The sequence below is a fragment of the Anopheles coluzzii genome, chromosome 2 (assembly GCF_943734685.1).
Source record: "Anopheles coluzzii chromosome 2, AcolN3, whole genome shotgun sequence".
NCBI classification, from domain to species: domain Eukaryota; kingdom Metazoa; phylum Arthropoda; class Insecta; order Diptera; family Culicidae; genus Anopheles; species Anopheles coluzzii.
The window spans coordinates 52,813,586-52,840,182 of record NC_064670.1 but is presented as its reverse complement, the minus strand read 5'-3'; the positions used below and the strand labels follow the sequence as shown (position 1 = coordinate 52,840,182).

The 26,597-nt window shown below is 41.7% G+C and overlaps 4 protein-coding genes across 4 annotated transcripts; 2 read left to right on the top strand and 2 right to left on the bottom strand.

The window, feature by feature from the left end:
• Positions 1-1,622: 1,622 nt before the first annotated feature.
• LOC120961132 (uncharacterized) lies at positions 1,623-17,973 on the top strand. Its single transcript, XM_049610977.1, has 8 exons — positions 1,623-2,118; positions 7,339-7,557; positions 7,635-7,908; positions 7,998-8,577; positions 13,834-13,960; positions 15,378-15,572; positions 15,679-16,197; positions 17,201-17,973. The coding sequence occupies exons 1-8, from the start codon at positions 2,016-2,018 to the stop codon at positions 17,560-17,562; spliced, it is 2,379 nt and encodes a 792-aa protein (XP_049466934.1). The 5' UTR covers positions 1,623-2,015; the 3' UTR covers positions 17,563-17,973.
• Positions 17,974-21,052: 3,079 nt separating this feature from the next.
• On the bottom strand, positions 21,053-21,534 carry LOC120949149 (uncharacterized). The gene has a single exon (XM_040366206.2). The coding sequence runs from the start codon at positions 21,517-21,519 to the stop codon at positions 21,115-21,117; it is 405 nt and encodes a 134-aa protein (XP_040222140.2). The 5' UTR covers positions 21,520-21,534; the 3' UTR covers positions 21,053-21,114.
• A 104-nt stretch (positions 21,535-21,638) lies between these two features.
• On the top strand, positions 21,639-23,702 carry LOC120949148 (uncharacterized). Its single transcript, XM_040366204.2, has 5 exons — positions 21,639-22,852; positions 22,936-23,157; positions 23,227-23,330; positions 23,397-23,460; positions 23,531-23,702. Exons 1-5 carry the CDS (start codon positions 22,828-22,830, stop codon positions 23,650-23,652), a joined length of 537 nt encoding a protein of 178 aa, XP_040222138.2. The 5' UTR covers positions 21,639-22,827; the 3' UTR covers positions 23,653-23,702.
• Positions 23,650-26,523, bottom strand: LOC120949146 (serine/threonine-protein kinase Pink1, mitochondrial). Its single transcript, XM_040366202.2, has 6 exons — positions 25,866-26,523; positions 25,681-25,795; positions 24,977-25,599; positions 24,308-24,899; positions 24,104-24,220; positions 23,650-24,036 (listed from the first exon to the last, which is right to left on the bottom strand). The coding sequence occupies exons 1-6, from the start codon at positions 26,150-26,152 to the stop codon at positions 23,746-23,748; spliced, it is 2,025 nt and encodes a 674-aa protein (XP_040222136.2). The 5' UTR covers positions 26,153-26,523; the 3' UTR covers positions 23,650-23,745.
• Positions 26,524-26,597: the final 74 nt, after the last annotated feature.

The window sequence follows — 26,597 nt, the reverse complement described above, 5'->3', positions numbered from 1 at the left end:
CTTAAGCAATTCTGGCTATTTGGGTAATCTGTGGCGCTTGGGTAATGTTAGTGGAGCGCCGTTTTTACGGGTGCCTTTTATCCGGCTGTCTGTTTATCCGTGCTGGTGAGAAATGACAGTTCAATACAAAAGGATTCATAGCGTGCTGGGGGAGGGTATTTGAAAAAAAACGGTAATCACCGTTTCAAAAATGGTCAATTAATGGCAAATTTCAAAAATTCCCATTGGAAAACATTAAGTTAATAAAAATTGGCTAATTTTGATACTAACATAAGATAATGTTTAAAAAAAATCAGGAATTTGTGATTATATATACTTTGACTTATTATCTGTGCTATTCGAGAATCTGGGAGACGTGGCGCCGGAACTGAACAAAGGAAATATTAGATTCAATGAAATTCTAAAAAAAAGAAAAAATGGAAAATCAATGAAATTGTAATTGAATAATAATATAAAAAGTCAAAATAGCACGTCCACGTTCACTCGATCACCAAACGGACGTATAAAAAAAGGATTAAAAAAAATTATAATCCTATTACAGTAGAGCGCCATTTATCCGGGCTCATCGAGAGTCGACCTCGCCCTGATATGCAAGTAATAAGGATAATGAGTCAAAAGATGTACATATTTTTTAATTATCATATGTTTTGATACAAAATTACCTAGTTTTTATAAACTTCATGTTTTTTTCAATGATAATGTTTGAAACTTGCCATGATTATAGTGTTTTTGGTAATGACAATGTGCTCTGATAACCTTTATTTTTTTTTTCAAATATCTTCCGGATTGTAAATTGAATGTAATTTCGAATGTAAATGTTGTTGGCCGGTGGATCGTATGTTGGACGCCCCTAACATAAATAATCTGTAGAAAAAAACAAAGTACACCGTATCATATAGGATACGAATGCAACGGGTTTAAGGCAGCTAGCTACAGCTAATGTTAGCCGTGAACAATAAACCTTAGAGAAATATTCACATCTTATTATAATTAGGTTGTAGATTGTTATTATTATTAATAACATTGTTATTTGTTTTTATTAAAAGAACACAAATAGTGAATATATATACGTATATACATAACGAGTAACCGACAGAATGGCAATCTATCTACGTGCAAAATATTAAAATCAGAACGTCTATTAAAAAACTATTTATTTTATTCAGGAATAAAGGAATAAAGGAAAAAAATATAATGTTATCAATTTAAAATTAATATTTGTTGTAACCCAATAAAATAAAAAAACAGCAAAGAAATATAAAAGGATCAAAGGTGCTTGACACATAATTTAAATCCGATAAGAGTTGATAAGATAAGATACGAAGAGATAGCCTGGCATTTTATAAATTTAAGAACAATATCCTACTTTATTCGAAATATGATGTTCTTTTTTTCTTCCTTTTTTTGCCCTCATAACAGTCCGCATCAACCTTCATTTAAAGTTGAGTATCTAGAGAACGTTGAACAAGCAGACGCACCAAAACCAGTTTAATCCTCGGAACGCGACAAATAGGTTTTGACTTTTATTTTACTAGTTTGGCTTGCAACTAATAAAAAATGAAATGCTCGCAAACGATATTCAAATTTAATCAGTTCATCACCATCAGTTTTCCGGCACATGATCAGACACAAACACAAGCGCAGCCCTCCAGGTTGGTGTCATCATTGAGAGGCGCACGCAACGATCGTCAAGCGCGGTTTTACAAACACCTTACGACTCGCGAACCCGTCGCAGCATCTTGCGCTGAGAGAACGGCTTACATCGGTGTAGGTGAGATTCTCCACGCTTGCCGATAGTCTCCGGACCTCAACGGCATGCCGCAACGTATCAGTTCTCGAGGTGATCGCGCCGACGATCGATAGAAACTCGTTTCTGGCTCGGTGTTAGTAATCGTAGTGGTTGGTTCGCGGAAGCTGCGCCATTGCCGTTTGATAGCGAACAGAGGATCTCAAAGATACGATTCTTGTCTTGTGCTTAGCTTGGTGGAGAACGGCCAAAAAATAAATTCGTCGCCATGGGAAGCGCAATCAAACGTGCCGGCACCATACAGACGATGATTTTGTGGACTGTGTTAATAGTGCTGTGTTTCTTCGCGACTGATCTCTTTGCGCTGCAAGGTAAACTGGCATCACTAGCTAATTTATGTGTGTAGTTGAGGTTGATATGTAAAAAAGCGGACCAATTTATAAGACTGTCAAACTATCGAGAGTGACTACAAACTTACAGCGACATGCGAGAAGTTACCGCTTTGTTTCTATCTAATCTACGAAAGCGTATTGTGTTTGTAACGCGTTTCACTGCAAAGTTAATCGTTCCGGTATAAGCGGCTCAACTGCAGTGTGCTTCTATTAATGACGCACTATCATTTGCTCCCGGGGTTCGCATAGAAAGTGTGCAAAACATTATCAGCAAATCTACTCACCGAGAACAATGATCTGTGCACATTAAACGGACACAGGCACACATCCGGACACAGTCACCGTCAAACTCATCCAATTCACAACATTAATCTCGCAACATCTCTAATGTGCACAACATCAACTTCAAGCACTGTTTGAACTGTGCAGCAAAAAAGCCTAGACAGGTTGTTTGTTGTTTACATTTGACAAGAAAAGAATTTGCTTGGCTACTTTGATGGTCGCCCACGCCAAGGACAGGTTATTGCAGCACGTTCTAAAGCCAACGCCAAGAAGTGGTAGCTAAGAACAAAACATGCGAAATGATCGAGCAAAGCAGATGATCGGTAAAGTGAAGTTGCTTTTTTAGCTGATTTTGATTTATTCAAACTTGCATCTGCTTTTTTTAGCATGATGTGCGAATCTGAAAACGTGTCGAAGTGAGACAAAAAATAAAGGAATTTTGCCAACGACAGTAAAAAGTACACAAGAATCGTTATACGGACTCCAAAAACTGGTTATTGTATGTATATGCCATGGCCTATGTTCGCCATCGGGTGTGCTAATATTTAAAGCTGATGATGAAACATAAAAAAGTAACATCGTTTCAAAGTTCGACAGCAAGTGCGAGCCTTTAGGACCATAATATCGCTATGGTTATTTTTAAGTGTTTCATATTCTCTTTAAGGACTATTTACTGATCAAGTGAAAGGGAACGTGTTTGTTTTTTGTATCACATATTTGTTATCAAACTAAATTATTTTTTACACGAGAAGTGTCTTTAGGTACAGTTCACAATCGGTAATACACACATTTTTAAACGGCACGTTTGACAACAAAATTTATTAGACCAGTGATCGGTGAAAAGTAGTGAAATATGATTAAAAACAGAAATATCTTTCTTTTTTTCAAAGCATTTTTTATACCACATAATCCGTACTCGATTCAGCGCGGATTGCCGAGCGTGAACTGTATATTGTATTCCTCATCGATTTAAACTATATAGAAGCAAACATGCAAAAGTAGATTATACGAGTACGATACGTACTCAACAGTACTCGATGAAAATTAGATGTCGGCGGGGGATGACAAATGACTATGTTATAGGTCTTATTTTGTAGAATAATTATGTGCTAGGTTTTGTTAATGAGGAATCAAATGTCCGTTCATTTGATATTTCATGCCTTAAATTTTGATAGTTCTGTAGTATAGTCGCAATCTGGTACGGCGAAACAAACATGCCCGTCATAAGTGCAAGCCCTGTATGCACCGTGCCTCGCATACGTACGTATTACAATGCACATATTCGTAATCAATAAGTCACTGATAGTCAAGCCCCTTAGTGGTACAAGCTGGCTTTGATTGACAACGGTTGTTGCCTCAAGGAATCAGATCATTAAATATTTCTCTTTCATTTCCACTCGATCACTACAAGGACCCTGACCTTAACCATTTTCTAGCGATATGCAATATATTTTCGACTTCTACTATTTTGTAATATTATGATAAATGAACATAATATGGTTACATATACGAAACGAATCACTTTCAAATTACTACATTGACTATCTTGCGCATCAAGCTTAAGATATGTAATTAAACATTTAACAATTAAACAATTTAGATTTAAAGTAATCTGTACATTTGTTTACTTAACATCTATCTTTCTTTTCCGAATTTTGTTGTACGTTGTGTTTAGGGAATCGGAGCCTTACTTAATAATGATGAATAAATTGCTTCAAATGAGTCGGTTGCAACTTTATGATGCTTGAGCTTATTACAATTAAAAAGATACATTAGTAAAAAAGATACATACATTGAATTGTTTATCTTCAGTTATCTTTATTTATTTTTCTGTAATCTTTTTCTTTTGTGGAATGATAATATTTTACAGCTCGATTAAAACAACTATCACTCATCTTTTCTACAATTAGACATAAGATTAATCCAAACTTAAACAACATTGTTCTATTATTTATTTGTTAGTTCAAAGTTGAATGTATCCCTTGTACCTTTAACACGCGTGAGAACAAATAAAGTTGGATATAATGAAACATACAGCGATGGCCGAAGAGTAGCGACAGAGTGGAAACAATCGTGAGAAAATTCGTCTCGCGTACCACTATCTCGGACCCGGAGTCGATTCGGGATTTGATCCACAACACAGTTGATACGATTTCACTCCGTGATTAAACATCACTAGGCCTTAAGCGAAATTTTGGACGACTTGAAAAGTGTGTTAACCTATCCGTACGTCACCCCTACGTAGCTGTTTGTAGGGCTTCTGATGTAGTGCCACTATCTGTTTGTTTTTTACCCCATTCATCTGGAATCCGAGGTTCACTGCCGCCTGCCCCTTAGTAGATTTCAGCTTTCATTTTACGTGTCTGTTATTCTGACCTCTTTCCCATGATCTGCCGCATGTTGAAGAACTAGTCAGCCAGAGTGTTGATTTTCCGTTACAAAATCCTCTTTGATAGTTTCCGGAAGGATCAAGGAGAATATTTCACAAGCAGTATTCAATACTGTAATACCCCTGTAATTGATGCAGTCCAACCTGTGTCACTTCTGGTACATGGGGTAGATGATGTTTGGGTCAATCTGTTAAGTATGATAGGCCAAGACAATGCTGTTTTTAAAACAGCATCCCAAGCTAAAAAGAAGTGATTAATCATCTGCAATATTATACAAAAAAAACAGAAAATGTAAAGCCGCGGGACCATGGTGCTTTCTAAAGCTGAGAAAACTTTTATTTTATTTTTATTTATTTATTTAATTGAGAATTACGGCCCTTTCCTAGTGATTGACCAACATGTTTTTTGCAACCCTATTAAAAATAAAACTAGGTGACCGAATTCTATCTGCACAGGTCTTTACCTGCAAGTGTTATTGCTCATATCGTCAACATTTTCGAAGATTCTCAAAAGTTTGTTAAATCGGTTTGTGCTCTTTCGACAAACGTTTATAACATAGTTTTCTCAAAGCTACGCATGAGTGCCTGATAACATGCGCGTTGAGAAAGTTTCTCGGCCGCCATGGCCTCGCAGCTTAAGCTTTCTTCAGTTGTTTAAAATTTCAAGCAAGTTTATATTAAGCAAGACTGAAATAATATAAAGCCCTGTGGATGGGTTTTAAATATTATGTTGTCCAAGTCTGACTAATAATATCTATTTTTTGTACTTGTTCTCTCTTAATCTGGATTCACTATAAATCAACTTCAATGGTAAATTGTTGACGGCGGAACTCCAGCCAGGCCACGCGAAGGAAAGGCCTTCAGTGTTCTAAGTTCCAACCGAAAACAGATTTATAGGAAAAGATGGGTCTCTGCCCGAAAGGAGTTATTATAAAAAATTTTGCATTAAACTTTCCGCTAGCATTCTCGGTTCGTGGTAATCTATGCTGCGAATGTGGCACAATTGATACAACAACTTTTCGGATGGGGCAGAGTGACCCGGATGAGACCTAAAGCAAATCCTAGAAAAGGCCAAGACGTTCAAAAGAAAATCGAGACATTCTCCGTTCAGTTTCTGAATTAGATCTGCCGTTTATTAAACAAAATTTGGTTCTTATATACTAACATGTTTGATGGTGTTGAAACGTGTCCGTACACGTTGTTTAAATGTATTGGCACCAGTGTGTGTGAAAATACTGTGTCTTTCTTCGGAAATCCATGCAATGTTTTTTATGTTCCTTATGTTTCTATATGCTGGTATGTTTATGCTTCAGTTCCACGCATTCTATATTACTCCTAAGTAAACTTGAAATTTAATGACCTCCTCGCTTTGGGTTGCTAACTGAAAGGATTCATTAACTGGTGCATATGCACGATTCGTCCTGTATGCATTGTTCTCCTAATTTCTTTCCACACGCCGGATGTACCAACTCTAAGATAATTTTTATTACCCAACGCTTTGTTCGTGTTGCTTATGCTTATCGATGAACTCAAGAAACGGCCGTTTACAAAAAAAATGTATGTTTATTAACGCCAGCGATCTTGTTATCATACGATAAGTTACAATAGTTTAAATTTCTTCTCAAACATAGCCGTTGCAAATGAAACATTTCGTTACAATTTAAAATCGCCTCAAACCTACCCGTTGCTGCCGCAACATAAATTATTTACCGCAAAGTTTTTAAAGATTATCCTTAATCCTAATGACAGATTCTCAAGGTAAATATTATTAATATGTTTGTTCTTATTATGTTCCTATTCCTCCACTGACCTTGAATTATTATACAAAATTATTGACATATACTTTAGAACGAATAATTTAATTCCATACAATTGCTGTTGAATACCTTTATTGTGCAATTAAAATTTGCGGATAATGGTTAGTCTTCATCTTCGGGCTGGGTGAAATACGAGTTCATCTAAATGTAAAAATTAACGTTCATATAATTGTTTCATGCATGGATCATTTCACACAGTTTTGCTTAGCCCTTTTGAATGAACTAAATTTGCATGTGACATATATTTACCCACAGCAAAAATGTCAGTATCACGCATTGATGAACAAGAATCACAGAAAGAGACATGAATCCCACATCGCTGCAGGAACTGGCCATTACATCATAGGTCGCTCCCAAATTTCATATTTAGCTGAACATTTTTTTCAGCAACAGGTTCAAAATATGGTGGACGTACATGACTGACCATGAATTTTAATCTCATCTAAAACAGACCTGAACATCTGTGATAAACCACAGTGAATTTTCTCTACGGTAATATAAAAAATCGTACATCACAAAGACAAAGTAATAGAAGATTTCAATATGATTGCAGTAATGTGCATCCAGCTGATCGTATCGTTGTTGAAAGAGAGCACTCAAATCATACATTTTGCTCGGCACCTAATAGATATTTCAAGCTACATTGTATTGGTACAGAAAATGCGCCAATGCTTTTAACCAGTGAACATCTGTCCCATCATTTCTTCGCAGACGGCGAATCATGCTCGCACCAGGGAGAGTCGGGCGTGTGCCGACCATACTCGAAGTGCAAACGCGGCAATCGGATCACCGTGTGCAGCTATTCGGCCACGGAAGCGATCGTCTGCTGCCCACAGTCCCAACAGCTCGACAGCCCTCCGAGCGGGTTTAGCATACCGACGCCACTTAACTCGCAAAGTCGTGGCGGAAGCGAACGGATAAGCGAAAAAAGTAAGTACCTCGAAGAAGCAAACACGGACAAACGGGTAATTTCACTAAGAAACCGATTCGCTCTTACCATTCCATAGAATGTAACGAATACAAGGACCTTACGACGGAAAGTGTCGCGATCAGTGCGCTCACACTGAATCCAACCCTGGTTAAAATCGATGTACCGAAGTGTGAAATGGTTGTGAAGTTGATCGTCGGTGGCAACGTGACGAAACCGGGCGAGTTCCCGCACATGGCTGCGATCGGATGGCGGCAGCCGAACGGTGGCTACTCGTTCGACTGCGGAGGATCGCTGATCAGCGAGTACTACGTGCTGACGGCAGCCCACTGCTACGCGGAATCAGCTGACGGGTAGATCAACGGCTCGGAAAGGCCGAAAGAAAGAAAGAAAAAAGCACACTAAATCACTGAACACTACCTTACCGTTTGTCCACTTGCAGCACACTACCCTCCATTGTGCGGCTGGGCGAACAGAGCTTGGTGCGCGAGGACGATGGTGCGGAGCCGGAAAATTACGACATCTTGCGCTTCATCGTGCATCCGGATTTGAAACGGAGCGTCGGAAAATACAACGATATCGCACTGATTCAGCTGACGGAGCGTGTGATCTTTACGAACTTTATACGGCCGGCCTGTCTGTACCCATCGGAAGTGCTAAACGTACGCACAGCGATCGCGACCGGATTCGGGCGGACGGAGTATCTTGGTGCCAAATCGGACGAGCTGCGCAAGGTGGCACTCAACATCTACAACAATGAACTGTGTGCCGAGCGATACCGGTATGATCGTCACCTCCGCCAGGGCATTCTATCCACGCAGATGTGCGTTGGTGATCTGGCCGGTGGAAAGGATACCTGCCAGGGCGATTCGGGCGGCCCGCTACAGGTCACGGTACAAGAAAATCATTGCATGTTTTACATCCTCGGTGTGACATCGTTGGGGCAGGTGTGCGGTAGTTCTACGCCGGCAATTTACACCAAAGTTCACCCATACCTGGACTGGATCGAATCCGTGGTGTGGGGATGAACGGACAGTCGAACGGACGGCTGTAACGCAACAGCCACTGGTTAATTTTGAACGATTCCTGTAAGGCAGGTCATGTACGTTTCCCTCGAAAATAAGCATACAATTTCTGCAAAGTAGAAATTCTATCCCAAACTCCAAGAGTATGACTACTTCAAAGCAAACAGCTAATCTCTTAATTACGTTCAGCGAGGAGAAAAAATTGACGCAAAAAGTTCTTTCAGCCCCTTTACTAATACATCCAACATACTTCTAATATTTTTATATTCAATAAAGAACTTTATCAGTTGAATACGTAAATTTCAAAACATGTGTATTATATCTATTCTTCATTCCCCGTAAAACTGTACGGCGCCATGAGCTCATTTGGAATCCCGGCCAAATTGATCAGGCTAGTTAGAATGACTACGACCAACGTCACTTGTCAGGTGAGGGTGGATGGAAAATTCTCAGAACCTTTTGCTACCACCAAGGGTCTGCGCCAGGGGAACGGGCTTACTTGTCTCCTATTCAACCTGGCGCTAGAGAGGGCCATCTGCGACTCGAGGGTAGAGACTACGGGAACCATCTTCTTTAAGTCAACCCAGATCCTAGCATACGCTGATGATATAGCACATCATTGGACGGCGGCTCTCCTATGTAGCAGAAGCCTACCAAGGGATCGAGCAGGCGGCAGAGAGTCTCGGATTGCAGATAAACGAGGCAAAGACCAAACTGATGGTGGTTACATGAGCGGGCCTACCAATAAATAATCAGGACCTACTTAGGCGTGATGTACAGATAGGTGAACGCACTTTTGAAGTCGTCCCAGAATTCTTCTATCTTGGGTCAAAGGTCAGCAACGACAATAGCATGGAAGCTGAGTTGCGCGCAAGGATGCTGGCTGCCAACCGGTCATTCTACAGCCTGAAAATTCAGTTCACCTCAAAGAACCTGTCGCGACGGACGAAGCTGGGACTATATCGTACTCACATACGCCTCTGAGACATGGACACTGTCTGAGGATACTTGGCCCCGTATGTGTGGAAGGACAATGGAGGAGCCGCTATAATGACTAGCTATACGAGATGTACGGCGACCTCACTGTCGTACAGCTTATCAAGCTCGCCAAGCTCTGGTGGGCTGGCCATGTTGTACGCATGGAAACGGACCCAGCCCGTAAAGTCTTTTTAGGCATAACGGACTGGCAGACGAAGGCGCGAGGCCGTGAGCGGTTTCAGAGACTCCTGAGGCAGGCCAAGACCGCAAAGCGGTTGTAGCGCCGGATGACGATAACGAGCGATTCTAATTATCTTAAAATAAATTTTAGGTGTATGAATGGCCCTAAAAGGCTAAACGTGCTCGGATTATTTTTAGAATTGTCATAACTCACACGCATCACTCGTCTCTTGAGTGTTATTTGGGAATGTAAGCTCTAAATATGCAAACCATTAACAAGGGAATCGACATCCCTGGTTCCATAATTATTATTGTGCCAATGGCAAATGATTGAGAACCGGAACATATTATTGTTGGATGTAATTAGATGCTAAATTATTGTTTCCATATGATTGCTTTTCCAATTTCAAAATACCAAGTCGTGTTTTACAGCAATTTCACCAGTTTGCTAAAAATGATTAAGGATCATGTTTTCAAAAATAGATAAATGAGATCTCTTGGAATAAGATAATGTATTGTTTATCTTAAAGTAATCATTTAACAAAGAAATAGACGCATTTTTGAAAAAGTGAAGTATTAGGATCATAAATAGTCCAGCTGGCCCTTACAAAACCGAATTCGATTATCATCCGGGAACTAGTCCATTTTTTCAAATAAATTCACTGTTTTCTTCGTAGTAAAATCAGTTTAGTATTGTACACCAGGTGATCTATTCAATAGATGCGTTGGCTCCAGCAAGACTCGATCTCCAACAAGCTGCATTTCAGCATAATCGCGTAGAATGCTACGCCTACAAAAAAGAAAAATGTACCATGAAAAAATCGAACAAGCCTGTAAATGATTTTTATGCTTTCCCATTTATCAAAAGCCTCGTTACGTACACATTTTTTACTCGTTTCAGCAATAATTCTGGCTGTTTTAAACAAGCATTTCATGCAATCTTCAATAAACATCGCAGTACGGCGTGTCCTATATTGCTTTCATTGGTTTGATTAACATTTCATGATCGACAAGAGGATTCTCTTCTTTGGCTCAACAACCGATGTCGGTCAAGGCCTGCCTGTACCCACTTATGGGCTTGGCTTTCAGTGGCTAATTGATTCCCCCCATAGCAGGATAGTCAGTCCTACGTATGGCGGCGCGGTCTATTTGGGGATTGAACCCATGACGGGCATGTTGTTAAGTCGTACGAGTTGACGACTGTACTACGAGACCGGCTCTACAAGAGGATTAGCTGAGAATAAAAAAACTAAAACTTTCCTTCATACTAACTGCCCACTGCTAATTTATGTTAATTTTGTTCAGAACTGGTTTAAAGTTTCTTTAATTTATTGGCATTCCTGACAATGTTGGCCTACAACATCTTTCTTCTCGGTTTCTTCGTCTTCTGATTGTGAAAGACTCCAACTTTACTTAAATTCCTTCGGCGATTGGTGTTCTGCTAACTTTATGTGCCTTTGTCCCGATAAATGTTCCATTATTTCTTTTTCTCACACTCGTTCTCCACTTTCTTTTGATTTTAAACTTCGCAATGTATCTCTGCCTCGTGTTACGTCTATTCGTGTCCTTGGGGTTACACATGATTGCTAGCTAAACTTCAAGCAACAGTTGGAGGAAGTAATAATGAAAGCAAATAAAACCCTGGGATTCATACTGAGGGTTTCATCTGAGTTTAGAGATCTCCTCGTTTCAGAACTCTTTATTGCAGTCTAGTTGGTCCAATTTTGCAATATGCTATTATTGTATGGGGTCCTTCTAGTATTGAGGAATGCACTAGATTAGAAAAAGTTCAAAGTCGCTTCACCAGGGTTGTATTTCGTCATATTTTTCGCTATGGACAACTTCCTCCCTATGAAGCGCGATTACAATTGTTTAATTTTCAATCACTAAGCCAGCGACGTCATGTGAGTCAAGCTTGTTTCATTGGCGAGTTACTTGCTTCCTCCATTGATGCTCCTGATTTGCTTGCCTCTATTTGTCTATATGCAACATGCCCGTGATGGGTTCAAGCTCCGAATGGAACGTGCCCCCATACACGTAGGACTGACTATCCTGCTATGTGATCCAAATAGTCACTGAAAGTCAACCCCACAAGTGGTACAGGTAGGTCTTGACCGACAACGGTTGTTGGGCCAAAAAGAAAAAGAAGAAGAAGAATTTGTTTATATGTACCATGCCGTGCCCTCCCCCGCAGGCCTCCTTTAGATGAGGAAACACGACATACATTGTATTGTTATAATGATCCTTTTCTGTCCTGTCTCAGATGGTTTAACTACTATAACGATCTCTTTGACTTTAACTCTTCGTTAAATGCTTTCCGCTCTTGTGCCCTTTCCTTTCAACCATCCTCTTAATTTTTCTTCATACTTTCTTCTATATATTTCTATATAAGACAGACTGTGAATGAAATAATTGATTTAAATGAATTAAATAACAAACAGCATTCCAGACACATAATACTGCCACAAAACATGGTTGGGCTGATAAGAAGAATGAACTCTTATCAACTTCTTATCTATGTAGAATTTTGCGGAAGAAAGATACATCGTCGACAATATTCTGGGAGATGTTTCGGTAACATTTGGCGCACTGTTAAGCCGGTTTTCGAACCAAAGTAAATGATACAAGATCGAATGAGGCAAAATTTGGCCAACCAATCAGAACAGTCCACGAATCGCGTTGTTCATATCTCGATCGCATTTTTTGCCATTTTTAAATGGAAACGTTCCAGAATTTCGTGGTAATAAATTGTGAAGTTGCCAAATTCTTCGGCTTGTTTCTGGTTGATATATTTCTTGTTGATATTTTTGCAAGTTGGTTAACCTTTTTTGTATAGAAATATATCGTTTTCAGGAGACAGCAAAAGAGAGCGTTGAAAGCGTATTACAAATCTCTTTATAAAAAAAAACTGGCGCTCCTTGTTCGTCGGACATGATCTATCTAGCATTAATAACATCCTTTCATTTCTAAAGAAAGGTCAGAACATTCAATGCAGGCCTAGTTATAGTCATCTTTCTTTGTTGGTTGAAAAAGTTGAAAGAAATCTCCCAATACTCTACAAAACCAGACTCATCGATCGGAATAATGAAGCTGCATTTTTGGTTCTACTCTTTAATTAACACACTTAGTTACTGGCCTGGTTGTGATCATGTTGGTGATTCAACTTATACAACACAAGCTTAGATTTTCACTTTATTGCAAATGTTACTGAAATCATTGTAAATCATTTACAATTTTTTTGTTCTATATTCATTATGCTTTTCTTCTTATTTAGAATGTGTTCATGACAGCTCTCGCAAACTTATGTTATTCAATTATTGTAGCCCTTAGTGCAAAGGCGTCCATGTTGAACATTTATCTTTCAAGTCATACCAGTCCGCTAGAGCAACAGATAAGGCTGATTGTATCCTTGCGAACATTTCCCTCCCGTACGTAGCCTGGGGATCTTAATACTTTAAAAGCGTTAACGTTATACCACAAGTTAATACTCACGACCGCACAAATCCGAAGACAGCTTCAACTAATTCCAAATTGCACTCACCGATCACTTAACGATCAACAGAATTGTGTGATGCATTTTCAATTTACTCCCTGTTACACCACACCCGTTTACATTTGCTCCACACGCAACCGCAATGTGTACTTCAACAGGCTCGCACCAAAAGCAAGTCGTTTGTTGAAGCAAGAGCCCAAAGTCGATAGATGTAAGCTCGCGCAGAAAACGATTCTCCTCTCCGCGATCGGTTCACGCTCACGCAGATCGCGCTCTGCTGCCGCCACTATCTGCATACCACCGCCGCCGCCGCCGCCGGGTTATTCCCGCGAGCGATGTTGATCGAGCGGAGCAATGGAGGAGACGTTTCAAAATTCCAACCGTCCGCGGCCGGCGCGATACGAGAGCGCTTGGGGGGAAAACCAAACTCCTCGGCGAGGTCAAACGTGATCAGACCGTCGCTAGTGTTGGGTGTCGTCCGGTGCAAGTTGCAGCAGCTGCCTGTAGACATCGTCAGGAGCTTCCCAATCTCTGTGTGTGTGTGGCTCATCGAGTTGTTAGTGCATGTAGCGCGAACCTAGAAACTAGCACGGAAGTGAAATAAAAAAAAAATCACGAACCCCCTCCCCCGACACACAATGTCACTAACCATTGATAACGCACGGTGGATCACGCCGATCGCCCTCAGCGCGATCTTTTTTCTCGGCAGTGTACTAGCCGCAAGCAATGGTAAGTCGGCAGAGGGTCGACAGTAACCTTCGTGAGTGTAAAATGTGTCTGGGTTGGTGGGGTTGCGCATTAGACAATGTGTCTGCCAATGTCTACAACGTAGTTTCGGAAACCAGGTTTTTGTGGTGTTGAATGATGATTAGCTTGTAGTTTGCCTTTGGTTAATAATTGTTAGCCAGTGTACGAGATAAACGATAGCAGTGAAACAGTGATCGATGGTGTTTTCAACGTACTGCTGAAGCTAAAACAATCGAATTGGCAGATTGATTAGCTATTATTGGCCTTCTACGCATAATTCAAATAGCCGAGAATCGTTAGGAAACAGCAGGCAAGATCATACCCCATCAATCCGACACTCCTAAGGAGAGTTTTGCACTGATAACCACACACATCCGGCTTTCTATAGCAAGCAGCAGTGTACACTTTCATTGCTTACATACTGCTGTCGATTTGCCTGCCAGTGAAGCCCCCGTTTGTGATCCACCCTTCGCTGAACTGATAATTAACATGTCTGTAATGAACAAAGCTAACATTGGGATACCTTATTCATGCCAGAACCGACGTTACGAAATGGAAAACTGAGAAGGATTGTACCGGGAGAGGAGCTGTATGACGTTACAGCACACCTTATATTGACAAACTGTTGCCACGACAGATTGTGATTTAGCTGTAGTTGATTGAAGATCGCAGTTTCAGCGAATAGTTTCGCTGTAGCTCTATCTATTGATTCGATCATTTGCCTATTTGCGGATAGTTCTCGTCTCATCGCAGATCGGGGTTATCGCAACATTAGTCGGTTGCGTGCTCAACATCTTCTCAGACACCCCTGAGATCATCCTCCGATACTTGAGTGATCGATTTCATCAAAAACCAGTTATCCTCTTGATTGTTGCGGTTGTTAACGAAACAAAGGAATCCCTCCTTACTAAGCGACCAGTGTTTGTGCGCCTCTGATTATGCAAATAGTTTATTTCCAATGCCGCACGGCCGATTTTTGGCGAGAGACACGAGAGGAGCCGGAAGGAACGTTAATACCGTTCGGATTGAAATTTCGAAACAGCTGTTACAAAATTAAAATTATCTCCAAAGCTGAATGGTAAAATGTGATCGTATTTGAATTAATTATAGTTCAGGCACGCTAATATGACGTAAATTACCTTAGTCGCTTAAGGAAGTATCTCTGTCTGGTTTAGAGCTTTGGCATAGAAAAGGAATGGAAACTATTTACACGCGTACGCGTCACAAATACCGCACACCGGTAGTGTTTGCTGATACATTTCTGATAGCCCTTTGTTGCACATTTTATTCGATTCGTTAGCATAATTCTTTCATTTCAACGGAATCTTGTATCTTTCGAAATATATCCTCAAACAATAATTTGATTTTAGTCACTCCATTGCTTCGTTTCCACTTGCAGAAGGAGAGTCGTGTGCGTATGGCAACGAGCCCGGAATCTGCCAAGGCTATAATCTGTGCCGTCCGCTTCTGGAAAAGTCACGCATTGTAAAAATCTGTGGCTACACGTCCCAACAAGCAGTTGTGTGCTGTCCGCTTGACTACCGTGAGCGCTTGCAGCAGCTGAACGATCCAAACCAGCGTGTCAGTGAACGAAGCAAGTATCTATGCCGATTGCTACCAGCAACTACACAGATCCTTCTACCTCTCTGTATACAACCGATTAACCGATACTCTCCATCGGCTATTGATCCGTTTCTTAGAGTGCCGAGATTACCAGAGCGCATCCAATTCCGGGCTGCTGTTCGGTTCGCTAGCGGTCGGCTCGTCGGTGGTGAAGCTAAAGCCCCGCGCCCAATGTCCAACCGATCAGAACCTGATCGTCGGTGGTACGGCCGCACGGTTTGGCGAGTTTCCGCACATGGCCCGGCTGGCCATGCCGGACGAGAACGGTGCCATGGTGTTTCGCTGCGGCGCAACGCTGATCAGCGAACAGTGGGTTATGACGGCCGCACACTGTCTGGAGTCGCAAACGATCGTGGTGCGGCTGGGTGAGCTCAAGGAGGGCAACGACGAGTTTGGCGACCCGGTCGATGTCCAGGTGACACGGATCGTGAAGCATCCTAACTACAAACCGCGCACCGTGTATAACGATATCGCCCTGCTGAAGCTGGCCCGCCCGGTGACCTTTTCGACGCGGATACGTCCCGCATGCCTGTACGGTTCGTCAACGGTAGATCGGACGAAGGCGGTAGCGATCGGATTTGGATCGACGGAAGCATGTAAGTATCATTCCTGGCCAAAACAAAATTGGTCTTCTTTAGCATGTCTCACCACCTGGTGTAACAGAACTCACACACACACATAAACCGTACATTTTTGTTTGAGATGGTCGACAATCATTCGACCCAATGGGCGGATAAAGCTCCGGGATCAAGCTCAACATAAGAAGGCGTGAACATGATGTGAGAAGTTGATCAGTTTTGTCCATACCGTGGACGTTTACGATCGATCGTCAAATTTGCAGCCGCTAAATGTGGACCGGTTTTTACCCTGGCATCCCCCCATCCCTATCGATGTTCATTTTTCATTCCGAAATCACATTTCGAACCGGCTTAGCTGTATAAGCTCAGCAAACAGTAATAGGAACCGGTATTGCCGAACTTAAGTGACTCGTGATCTGGTCATCCTTGCGACGAAAGTGATCACAGTAAGTGTGGCATATGAGAAGCCGGTTTGGTGTAGCTGTGAAGACAGGACAACCAACGAACACCATAAGCATGGGTGCTCATCCTGCTTGGCTATGTATAATGCGTATTACACGTTTTACATGACTGATACGTAATTATGCGAAAACGCTATATCGCACATCCCGTGATCGTGCGTCACATGGTTGAGCATAGAATTTTTAGATCAAGGCGTATATGATTCATGCTATATTTGATCTGTTGCTCGCACCATATGCCTCTACAAAGTACCAATAAAATTCACCTTTAGGAAATCCTATGAGATCTTACGACTGTTCCAGCGGTAAAGCGGTAAATTAATTCGCCAGCTTAACATGATATCCGTACTGGGTTCAACCCGTTAGTGGTATACCTCAAATGTATTGGCGTAATCTGCCCCAAGATACTGCGCTTATTAGCTTGACATGAAGTTAAGACATCAAGCCTACATTACGCTTAGTATGAGCTAAATAACTAGATGAAGAAATTCAAATTTACACAATGCTGTATTCTACTTTCCCTTTCTTTCTTTTCCTTTTCCGCACTTTCGCGATCACAGACGGTGCTGCGTCGAAGGAATTGCTGAAAGTATCGCTAGATGTGTTCACCACGGCCGCCTGTAGCGTGTTCTTCCAGCGCAATCGTCGCGTTCCCCAGGGCCTCCGGGAGTCGCATCTCTGTGCCGGGTTCCTGAGCGGTGGCCGTGACACCTGCACCGGAGATTCCGGTGGTCCGCTACAGATCAGCTCGGAAGATGAGGCCTGCGTAGCGCAGATCATCGGCATTACCTCGTTCGGCATTGGCTGTGGCTCGACGACGCCCGGCATCTATACGCGGGTGTCGGAGTACATAGACTGGATCGAGGGCATCGTGTGGCCAACGGATAGCGCCTCCCTGACGGATGGGTTACGTTTTAGTTAAACTCTCGTAGTTATCTTTTATCTCAAAAGTGGCCTCAGTGTGAACGAATGTGTGTATGTGTGAACGTGCATGTGTGTGTGAGTGTATGTCTGTATGTATGTGTTAAAGATTTCTTTGTTCAAAAGGAAATCACATTCGCAGGGCAGGGAAGCATAAATGATTCACTAATCTAAGGCTTTAGTGAGGCAGTATGCTTGAGCTAGTGTGTAAGTTATGCAGTTTTACGTGTTACTGTCTTGTGCTTTACTGTACTTAGTCAGTTTGTTAGTTGAGATTAATGGCAAAACGGGGTGCAGATCGATCGTTCTGAATTAATAGCAATCCGATGCAAAGCCGAAGTAATTTTTTGACGATGCCATTTTTGCACTATGTCTATGACTTGTAAAACCTTGAAAAATAACGAATGCGAATATCGATGGATAAAAAAAAACGTATTATTTGTGCAACCGCATGATCTTTAATAAATAAACTTCGAACACAATCATTGATTTTCACTTAGTTCAAGTTTGATGTGACGACCATTATTTGGACATTTTTATCATATAAAAGTGCTGAAAATGAGGAAGAGTTTCTTTTAAAATATTGATTGATAATAAAAGATAATAGTAACAAACAAAAATTGAAACTATGAAGAGTGTCCCGACCCAACTTTTGCTCGATGTGGTGAAACCGGTTCAGTGAGTTTTTCTTTCGTGCGATTGCTCGTTCTGTTGTACATCCGTATTCCAACACAGCTGATTAATTGACTCTGAAGTAGGATATGATTTGCAAAAAAAAGACATAAATCTACTCCCAACTTTCATTTGTCTTGTGGAACTTTTCCTTTGGCACTTACACTGAGGTGAGTGTGCCAAATTGTTGCTCCGAATTGTAAGCATAATCAGCCTCAGTATGTGTCTGGTAGTACGCATATAGCCTAGAACCACAGAACGTTCCTATTAAAACACCAACAGAACAATCGATCCATTGCAAGATATGTGTATTTCATGTGTATAAAAAGCTCTTCAGCGGAACCAGTTTCACTTTAAACCAGTGTGCTTCTAATGGTTGAGATGTGGCTCAGGGATGGGAAAACCCCGGAATATTCAACGGAACTTCAAGAGAAAGGTGACACCAGCACGACGACGACGACGACGACGAAGACAGAAAATCCCACACTTGCACACAAACAAACTAAATCTCGAATAGCTCACCATCTCCGGCAACCGACCAGTGGCCGGCGTTAGAATATAACCCTCCCTCTCAAACTTCTTTCTCTCTCCTTACCTCACTCTACCCGAGCCACATCTTGTGTCGATCCGCCGCTGGGTTTTGAACATATTGAAGCAACTTGCAACGTGTTAGCAGACTCATTAGACTAGACTCAATAGAAAATGGACAATTGATCATCAGTATTACGTGTGACCGAAAAATCAGTTACAAGTTTATCCCAGAGTGTTTGAACGTTCCCCGACATTTTATGAACTCGTTCCACGATCTAGTTTTTCTCAAAATATTCAAAACTTATTATTTATTTTAAAACTGTACAATTTTTAATTAAAAATGTAAGAGAAACAATCATTAAATACATGAGACAGATTCAAAAATATCTACAAGCAACCAAATAATCCTAAATCTTTGGGAAACAATAGAAAAACAATGGGAAATTTTTGAAGATTATTTTTTCAATTGAATTTCGGAACAATTATATGCCGAGTATAGCCGTTAAAAATGCTTCTGATTGTAATGTCGAAGCCGAGATATTGATTCAATTATTGGTGTTTACCAAATCGGTACTTGATCTCTTATCCGCCAGCGGTATTGTTTAAAAATGACCTACTCATTGATACTTTCCTATAACGTACAATCTCGCAAAGCATTTGTTTCTACTTAAATTCGGCAAAAAAGATTTGAGATGCAAATAAATGTTTCTAAAGAGGTTTTGTATGCTTTCTTCTTCGTCTTCTTCTTCTTCTTCTTCTTGTTCTTTGGCACAACAACCGTTATCAGGCGAAAGCCAGCCTGCCTGTACCACTACTGGACTTGCCGCCTTTCAGTGACTGACTACTATCCTGCTATGTGTAATCAGTAAGTCTTACATACGGCGGCACGGTCCATTCGGGGCTTGAACGCATGACGAGCGTGTTTGTACCACCAGACCGGCCCATTGTTGTATGCTTTAGTACCATCAAACTGTTGCTAATCGCTCACTTTAAGAAACATTTAGTTAGCATCCTCCGACAAATGTTGCCAATATCTCACATTATCCATACCAAAACCCACATTTTAATACCTAAGCTGTCATGTTCACTGCTCTTCCTTTCAAATGTATAAAACGAGATCATTAGTCGAGATCTTAGATCTTATAATTCTATAAATCATTATGTACGAACAGTTATGTACTTTCACTGTGAACTCACTAAGAATGAAGACATGCATTTATGTTGCCCCTCAGAGAGAAGAAGAATAATTAAAGATAAGCAAATCAGAATATTAATAGAGCACTGCCCTTTTGAACTTTTGCAAATGATAAGGATTGAGGGGAAATACCGAATAAAAATCCAAAACATAATGTATAATACAACAACAACAGCAACACAAAACGGCACACATAAGGTAATACGTTTTAAATGCATTATTTTTTGCTTTTGAACACAATTCCCGTTTGTATTGTTTTATTTTCACATCAAATTGCCCACATTGCACAATCGCGGCCCTTTCCTTTTTTTTTCATCTAAACGTTCTCAATCGTGTCTGTTGACATTTCCTCCGTGGAGGAATCCACACGTGGGCGCTTCCGGTCCGCCGTGTTGATGCAGCAGACGACCATGGTTTTACGAACGTTGGCGCAAGGATCATTTGCTGCTTTGGTGCTGCTGCTGCTGCTGTTCTGTTTAAACTTTGCGCACTTTTCCATTTCCGTGCAGATGCCCCGCAGTCCATCGTACTCGCAGGAACCGCCAAGCTCGGACTCGTTCGTTTTCTCGAAATGCATCACCTCAGAAGGGTCCTTGGGTACAATATTAGCCGACACGGCGGACACAATCAGGAACAGGGCGCTCAGAATTGTAATGTGCATTTTGCTGGTATAACAAGCACCGATCTTTCTAACGGAGCGATTGAAGAAGGTGTTCCTATTTGAAACAAGCACAGCACGCGACTGATCAATGGGGTAGGTGTTTCGAGCGATAAGGGAATCTGATCGACGGGGAATAACCCGCATGGAGTGCTGCTTTTTAATATTCAGTTCAGTTGCTTGTATTGTTTAAATGTTTCAATCTTCACGAATGCTGCACTCTCATGATGGACGCGGTTTAGAATATAAAAAATAAAAATGCAATTTTTACAAGAAATCAACGAGAAGTTTATGTAAAAAACAGATTTTAAAAAACAATCCGCCAAGGCGCACAAAAAAGTGTCGTAAGGCGCTTATTTTTAATAGTTCGTTTTTGCCATGGTTCATAGTATTTCTTTCATTTGCCATTTTAATAATGTATTACAACGTTTAGTATTTAGTTTTATAATTTATTTCCCTCTATGCTATTGTTTTGCAGGAAATCGTGCTGTTCCTTCCTAATGAATAAGATTGGAACTGTCCAGATCGTCTAGGGATAGCGGTATTCGGTCATACTGCACCACCTCCGTTGAAACAGGCATACCGACACAACACACAACCGGCTCGTGCACCTCAAAGTAACAAACGTCGCGCCGGATATCGAACGGTTCCCGGATGATGCGCGGCACAAACGTTGCGCAGTCGCGCACCCGTTGGCAGATTCCTTCCCTTGCGTAGGGAAATCCTTTCGGATCCGGTGATGCTTCTATCGTACACGCATCTCCGATGGCAAGTTCGTTCAGCTCGGGAAAGACAAAATCACCTCCAGGGTGTGGCGCAGAAAAGACGCTTCCAAGCAACGGCGGCAGCAGCACCACCAAAAGCAAACAGCCAAACGGAAAGGGCTTCGTGATCGTACGCATGTTGACCGACGCAGTAGTTTATTCGGACTGAACGCGCAGATTGATCTTTGGCTATTGCTGCTGTATAAAACCAGTTTAAAAAACGCAACCGAGCGTTTGTGTTTGTACTGGTTCCGCTTATGCGGGGTTTTTCCCATCGCGTATCGCGGGTTCGCGCCTGACCCACACTAACGGGTGATCTGTTAGCGAACTGTTTCGATTATTGATCTTCTCAAGCTGGAACATTTGAAGAGATGAAATGTTCTAATGTACTCTGCATAGGTAATGCACTACTTTTACAATTTCATTGTAATATCAGAGGTTGTTTCGAACGCCTCAATAACATGCCCATCATGGGTTCAAGCCTGAAATGGACCGCCCCATCCCCGTTGCAAAGAATTGACTATCCGGCTGCGAGGTAATGAATTAAGTCTCGAAAACCTGTATAAGCCGACATGTCCGCGTAGGACGTTACGCCATATAGAAGAAGATCAGTTGTTGTTTATATATATTTTCCGCTCAACATTGATACTTTTATTTTTGTTTCATTAATTGCTCATAATAAATGACTTTCTTACATAGCAGCCAATTCTTTGGAGTCATGGCCAGCAACAGGTCAACAAGCCTGGGGCCAGAACGGTTATCTAAAGTTGTGTATCATTCCATTAACTAACCTTTTACACAAAGAGCATATTCACGCCATCTGAGACTGTGTCAGTTTTGTCCAGTACGATTCGAATACCATGACAAGTTGAGTGGAAGCTGGATAAGTCGAATCATTTGTAAAATTAACGTCTGAATCAAAATATTTTACAATATATACGAACATTTTGCACTGTCTGGAAGTCTATCCGATCGGCTCATACAATGCCGAGAAAAATCTTAACCGGAACATCCCCCGTAACAGAAATAAGCTGACTATCCGGTTGTGTGGTACCAATAAGTATCGAAAGACGGAAGCCTGTATAGGCTGGTATGGTCGAGTAGGGTACTACACAAAAAAAAGAAGATGTGTAAAAATTGTACTATTTGACAAAATTGTCGTTGGCCATTGAAAATTAAATGATTATATTTCAAATGTATCACATCTTGCTCTATTAACCTTCCGCTTGTTTTGTTTTGATAAACATATGCCATTCTTGACAGTTGGTGGTGTTTGAAATTCAGTTGAAATGTCAACAGAATTGTTTTGCTTGGCTTCGGAGAACGCGCCCTCGGAATAGCAAGAAACAAAAAATCGCTTGTGGTTCTTCGTTTATCTATTTTGTTAAGATAATCATTACTTTACCTTAAATTGTAACTAGCACGTGAAAGTACTCGCATTGAGAAATGAAAATGTCTGCTGATAAACCGGGTATGTTGTTGTGGCTTACCTTCGCATATTGACGCTTAGCTGATGGTTGCGTTTATTAAACCGGTGTCTTGGTGGATTTGCAGATTTCGAGGATAACGTCCCTACGGAACAGCATCTGAAAGAACTGCTAACAACGGCTATTGAATTGGATGCAAATATATCGGAAATAGAGCAGGAACGAAACAAAGCATCTGAGCAGTTGGATGCTGTTTGGAGTAGAATCCATCAAGCTATCGTCAACGAAGCTGAGTTAAAACGAAAACGAGCCACGATTCAGCAGTTAAATAATGATTTTAGCATTCAAGGTAATTGTTATTTGGTAGATAAAATTTAACTAGTGGCGTAACTAATTTTCATCAACGTAATGTGTTTAGTACACAGACAGAAAAAAGAGGAAAGCTTCATGGATCAGTTCAAAGCACTGCAGAACGCTATGGGCATTACCATTGTTTGCAAACCAGAACTGAAGACGACAGAGGTTTGTTTGAGAGCGTTGAAAAATTGGAACTGCAATCGTGCTAATGCTATCGTAAATACCTTACAGATCACATTCGACGATGCACTAAAGACAAAAGTTTCATTCGTATATGATATCAAAGGAATAACGCGTAAGATTGCATGAACATCCAAGCCTCTACCATGAGCAGCATTCAATAATGATAAAAATCCTCCTTTCAGTTGGTGAGATGTACCCAGCACACCCTAATGTGGATGCAATTCGGACGCAGCTTAGCGAAACAGGAGATTTGTTGGGATTTCTTTCGACGCTGAGGAAAAAACTAACACTGCAGAACGTCTAAAGTTAGCGTAAATAGCTGTTAATAAAATAAATATATGTATTCAACCCGCACTATCTGTTCTAGGTATACTCACAAACAGCAATATCACAATTCTTACGAACAGCCAGCGTTAACATTATGTATCCAATCGAGCGCGCGCTTGATCCTTTCCAAGCGTACCCGGGTAAGAAAGCTTGCAATCAGTAAGTACTCCGTGTACGTTCTGCGCCCCATAGTACCGTCGGGAGTCACGCGCAACGGGCCTTCGCACAGTATTTTCGTCGTGAGGCTGAGCAGCCATTGCAGAATTTCATTGCTGGACGGTACGTACCTATCGCGTAACCACGATGATGGTGACCACAAGAACAATTGCACCACGTTGGCTGCAATGTCCGGGCTTAAGCGCTGCAAAATAAATCGACCACATTAGTTTACCGTGCTCTGCATATTTACTTGCGACAATGTTGTTTACCTTACTAGGGTTTCTTTGCAGTATGTTCTGCACAAGACATTGGATCAGCCTCGGGACATTTTGATCCATCGCGGGTAGCATATCTTCTTCATACGTCGTGTTCTTTAGTGCCGAATTCTGAGTGACCAACATGAACGATTGAATTTAGCACGAATTATGGAATTGAGGTAGGGACGGTAAGATACGGTTTCGATAATTACTTACCACGTCGGAGTAAAAAGGATTATTGCTGCCAAATATTTCATAAGCGATTGCACCACATGCCCACAGGTCGGCTTTGGTGTAATTTAGCATGGCGAACGTTCCCGGTAGCTGTTCTATTATCTCCGGCGCCATTAGTGCCACGTTACCACCCTTATCGATCTCGTCCGAAGTGTAAGGGATGCGCAGCCCATGGCGCTTGTCCGCAATGCAGCAGCCAAAGTCGGTCAGCACCAGCGTCGGTGGCATGTTTGGCCGCAATTCGATCAGTATGTTGTCCGACTTTATATCCCGATGAGAGACACCGTGACGATTCAGATGAGCAACGGCTTCCAGCAGCTGCGCAAACAGTAGAATGCGCGTACGCATATCGACCCCCGGTTGGCGCAGATAGTCTTTCAGATTGATGTTGTATCTTTTCATCAAAAGGAAAAGGCTCATGTTTCGCCCGTAGCCTTGCGGGTTGAGCCGCTGTGGCAATGCCATAGGGTACAGCGTGGCCGACATTGACAAATCCGGTACCTGGTCGCAGAAAACGCCGTACATTTCCACAATATTTGGATGGGGTGGAACAAAATTGGTCTTTTCCATGAGGCTAAAAATGAGATAAAGCAACGCATGAGTCAATACTGGGTGGCGTGTTCGCTGTTTTGCCACCTCCCCTTCCATTACCTTTTTTCCCACGCGTTATCAACAGTTCTTCTCTTCGCTGGGACAGTTTCACGGTACATCGCCTTTAGGATAGCCATGGCGTTGCTTTGTATGTCGTAATTAAACATCATCTTTAACGCCAGTGGATACTCTTCGATCGTGTAGTCCTGTTCGATTGAGTCAGGCTGATAATGCCCAATGGTTTCATGATTGGAGGCGCTGTTTTCCGACATTGTTCTTATTCTAGTTTCACTATTAAAGCGAACTTTACGATTGTTGTTTGTTCTCGTTTGCGCATTGCTTTCGTTCATCATTTGATGGAAAGCCTCCGATGCAGTTCGTTCGGGAAGCAGCAGCGGACTAATCCCGTCACTCCGCTGTCCAGAAAGCTCCGGCTCATCTCCTGTCCATGCTTCATTCGGAGCTTTCCCATTCGAACTGGACTTTGAGTGATGAATATCATTGCAGTTCATATCATCGTTATCGCTTACGGTAGATTCTTTGAGAGAAGCTGCGTAAACAACGGCGGAGCAGCCTTTGGCGATGGGTTTGCCAATATTTAAGTTCTCAATGCCGAACTCTTCGTCCAGGCGAGATTCGATGTCCTTCTCACCGACTTTCTGTTGAAAGTTGGACATTGCATGCTACGGGTAATAAAAAAAACCATATTAGTCAAGGTAATCACTGTAAAATCAGTTCCAATACGCCTCCAAACGCCTCCATACCCTAATTTCCCAACAGACTGCTTCCAGCTCGTCGTTCTTAGTCAGAACACCATCTCCGGAAGCCAAACTCACACCGACCAAGGCAAAGAAAGGTGTCGAATCGCCGTACAACAGTCTGTAATGGCAAAGGGAGAAAAGAATGTTTCAAACGCCCACTTTCGATCCCGTAGCCCCGAAGCGCATACTTTTTCGTAGCCTGTAGTCGTAGATCCACCGAGTACGGGTTGGTGACCCTGTTTAGCACATTGTCGATAAAAAGACGACGGGCCTGGTTGCCAAATCGCAGGAAGCTGTTGTTCCGGAAATCGTTGATCCGCAGATCATGTCGTAGCGTTTCGTTAATCTTGTTCACTTTTGTGCTCTCCGTGGGGCCGGTCCAAACGTTGCTAACGTGTATATCCCGCTTGAGATAGTTCTGGACCAGCAGGCGACCATGTTTGTACAAACGTGTGGTCAGCAGACGAAAGGACATTTTTCGTGTTGTTGCTCCCCTCTAGTCTAGTCGCTTCTTCTCGTTATTCTTTTTGCGTAACCAGAGTGTACGTGCAGCAGATGACGACGATGGCGATGAAGGGAAGAAAAACACACACTTCACACGCTGCCCTCGAATGACGACGTAAGGATGAACGTGAAAATATTGCAACGTTTTTTTAACACCTTTGTTAGAGACTGAGCCTTTGTAAAACACCGATTTCAGCTCCGCTAGAGCATCATACACCGAACTAGTTGCATCCGATATCGAAAGCTGGCAAATGCACCAATCTATAAATCACCAGAATATAGCAGACCAAAATTTGTTGCACTAGTATTTTTGCGAATCAAAACACAAACACAAACATACAATCCGATTGACAGGTGGAATTTTTCGAGAAACTTCAAGGTATGTACATGCAGATTATTATATATAGCAACCTTGG

What these genes read in the sequence shown, in the direction of transcription:
- LOC120949146 (XM_040366202.2), bottom strand. Translation starts at nt 26,152, where the DNA reads ATGTCCTTTCGTCTGCTGACCACACGTTTGTACAAACATGGTCGCCTG. An exon ending in CAGTCTGTTGGGAAATTAGG is followed by an intron (nt 25,600 to 25,680) that starts GTATGGAGGCGT and finishes TATTACCCGTAG; the next exon opens with CATGCAATGTCCAACTTTCA. An exon ending in GATAACGCGTGGGAAAAAAG is followed by an intron (nt 24,900 to 24,976) that starts GTAATGGAAGGG and finishes TCTCATTTTTAG; the next exon opens with CCTCATGGAAAAGACCAATT.
- LOC120961132 (XM_049610977.1), top strand. Translation starts at nt 2,016, where the DNA reads ATGGGAAGCGCAATCAAACGTGCCGGCACCATACAGACGATGATTTTG. An exon ending in CGAACGGATAAGCGAAAAAA is followed by an intron (nt 7,558 to 7,634) that starts GTAAGTACCTCG and finishes ACCATTCCATAG; the next exon opens with AATGTAACGAATACAAGGAC. An exon ending in GGATCGAATCCGTGGTGTGG is followed by an intron (nt 8,578 to 13,833) that starts GGATGAACGGAC and finishes CGGAAGTGAAAT; the next exon opens with AAAAAAAAAATCACGAACCC.
- LOC120949149 (XM_040366206.2), bottom strand. Translation starts at nt 21,519, where the DNA reads ATGCGTACGATCACGAAGCCCTTTCCGTTTGGCTGTTTGCTTTTGGTG.
- LOC120949148 (XM_040366204.2), top strand. Translation starts at nt 22,828, where the DNA reads ATGAAAATGTCTGCTGATAAACCGG. An exon ending in CAGAACTGAAGACGACAGAG is followed by an intron (nt 23,331 to 23,396) that starts GTTTGTTTGAGA and finishes AATACCTTACAG; the next exon opens with ATCACATTCGACGATGCACT. An exon ending in TGATATCAAAGGAATAACGC is followed by an intron (nt 23,461 to 23,530) that starts GTAAGATTGCAT and finishes TCCTCCTTTCAG; the next exon opens with TTGGTGAGATGTACCCAGCA.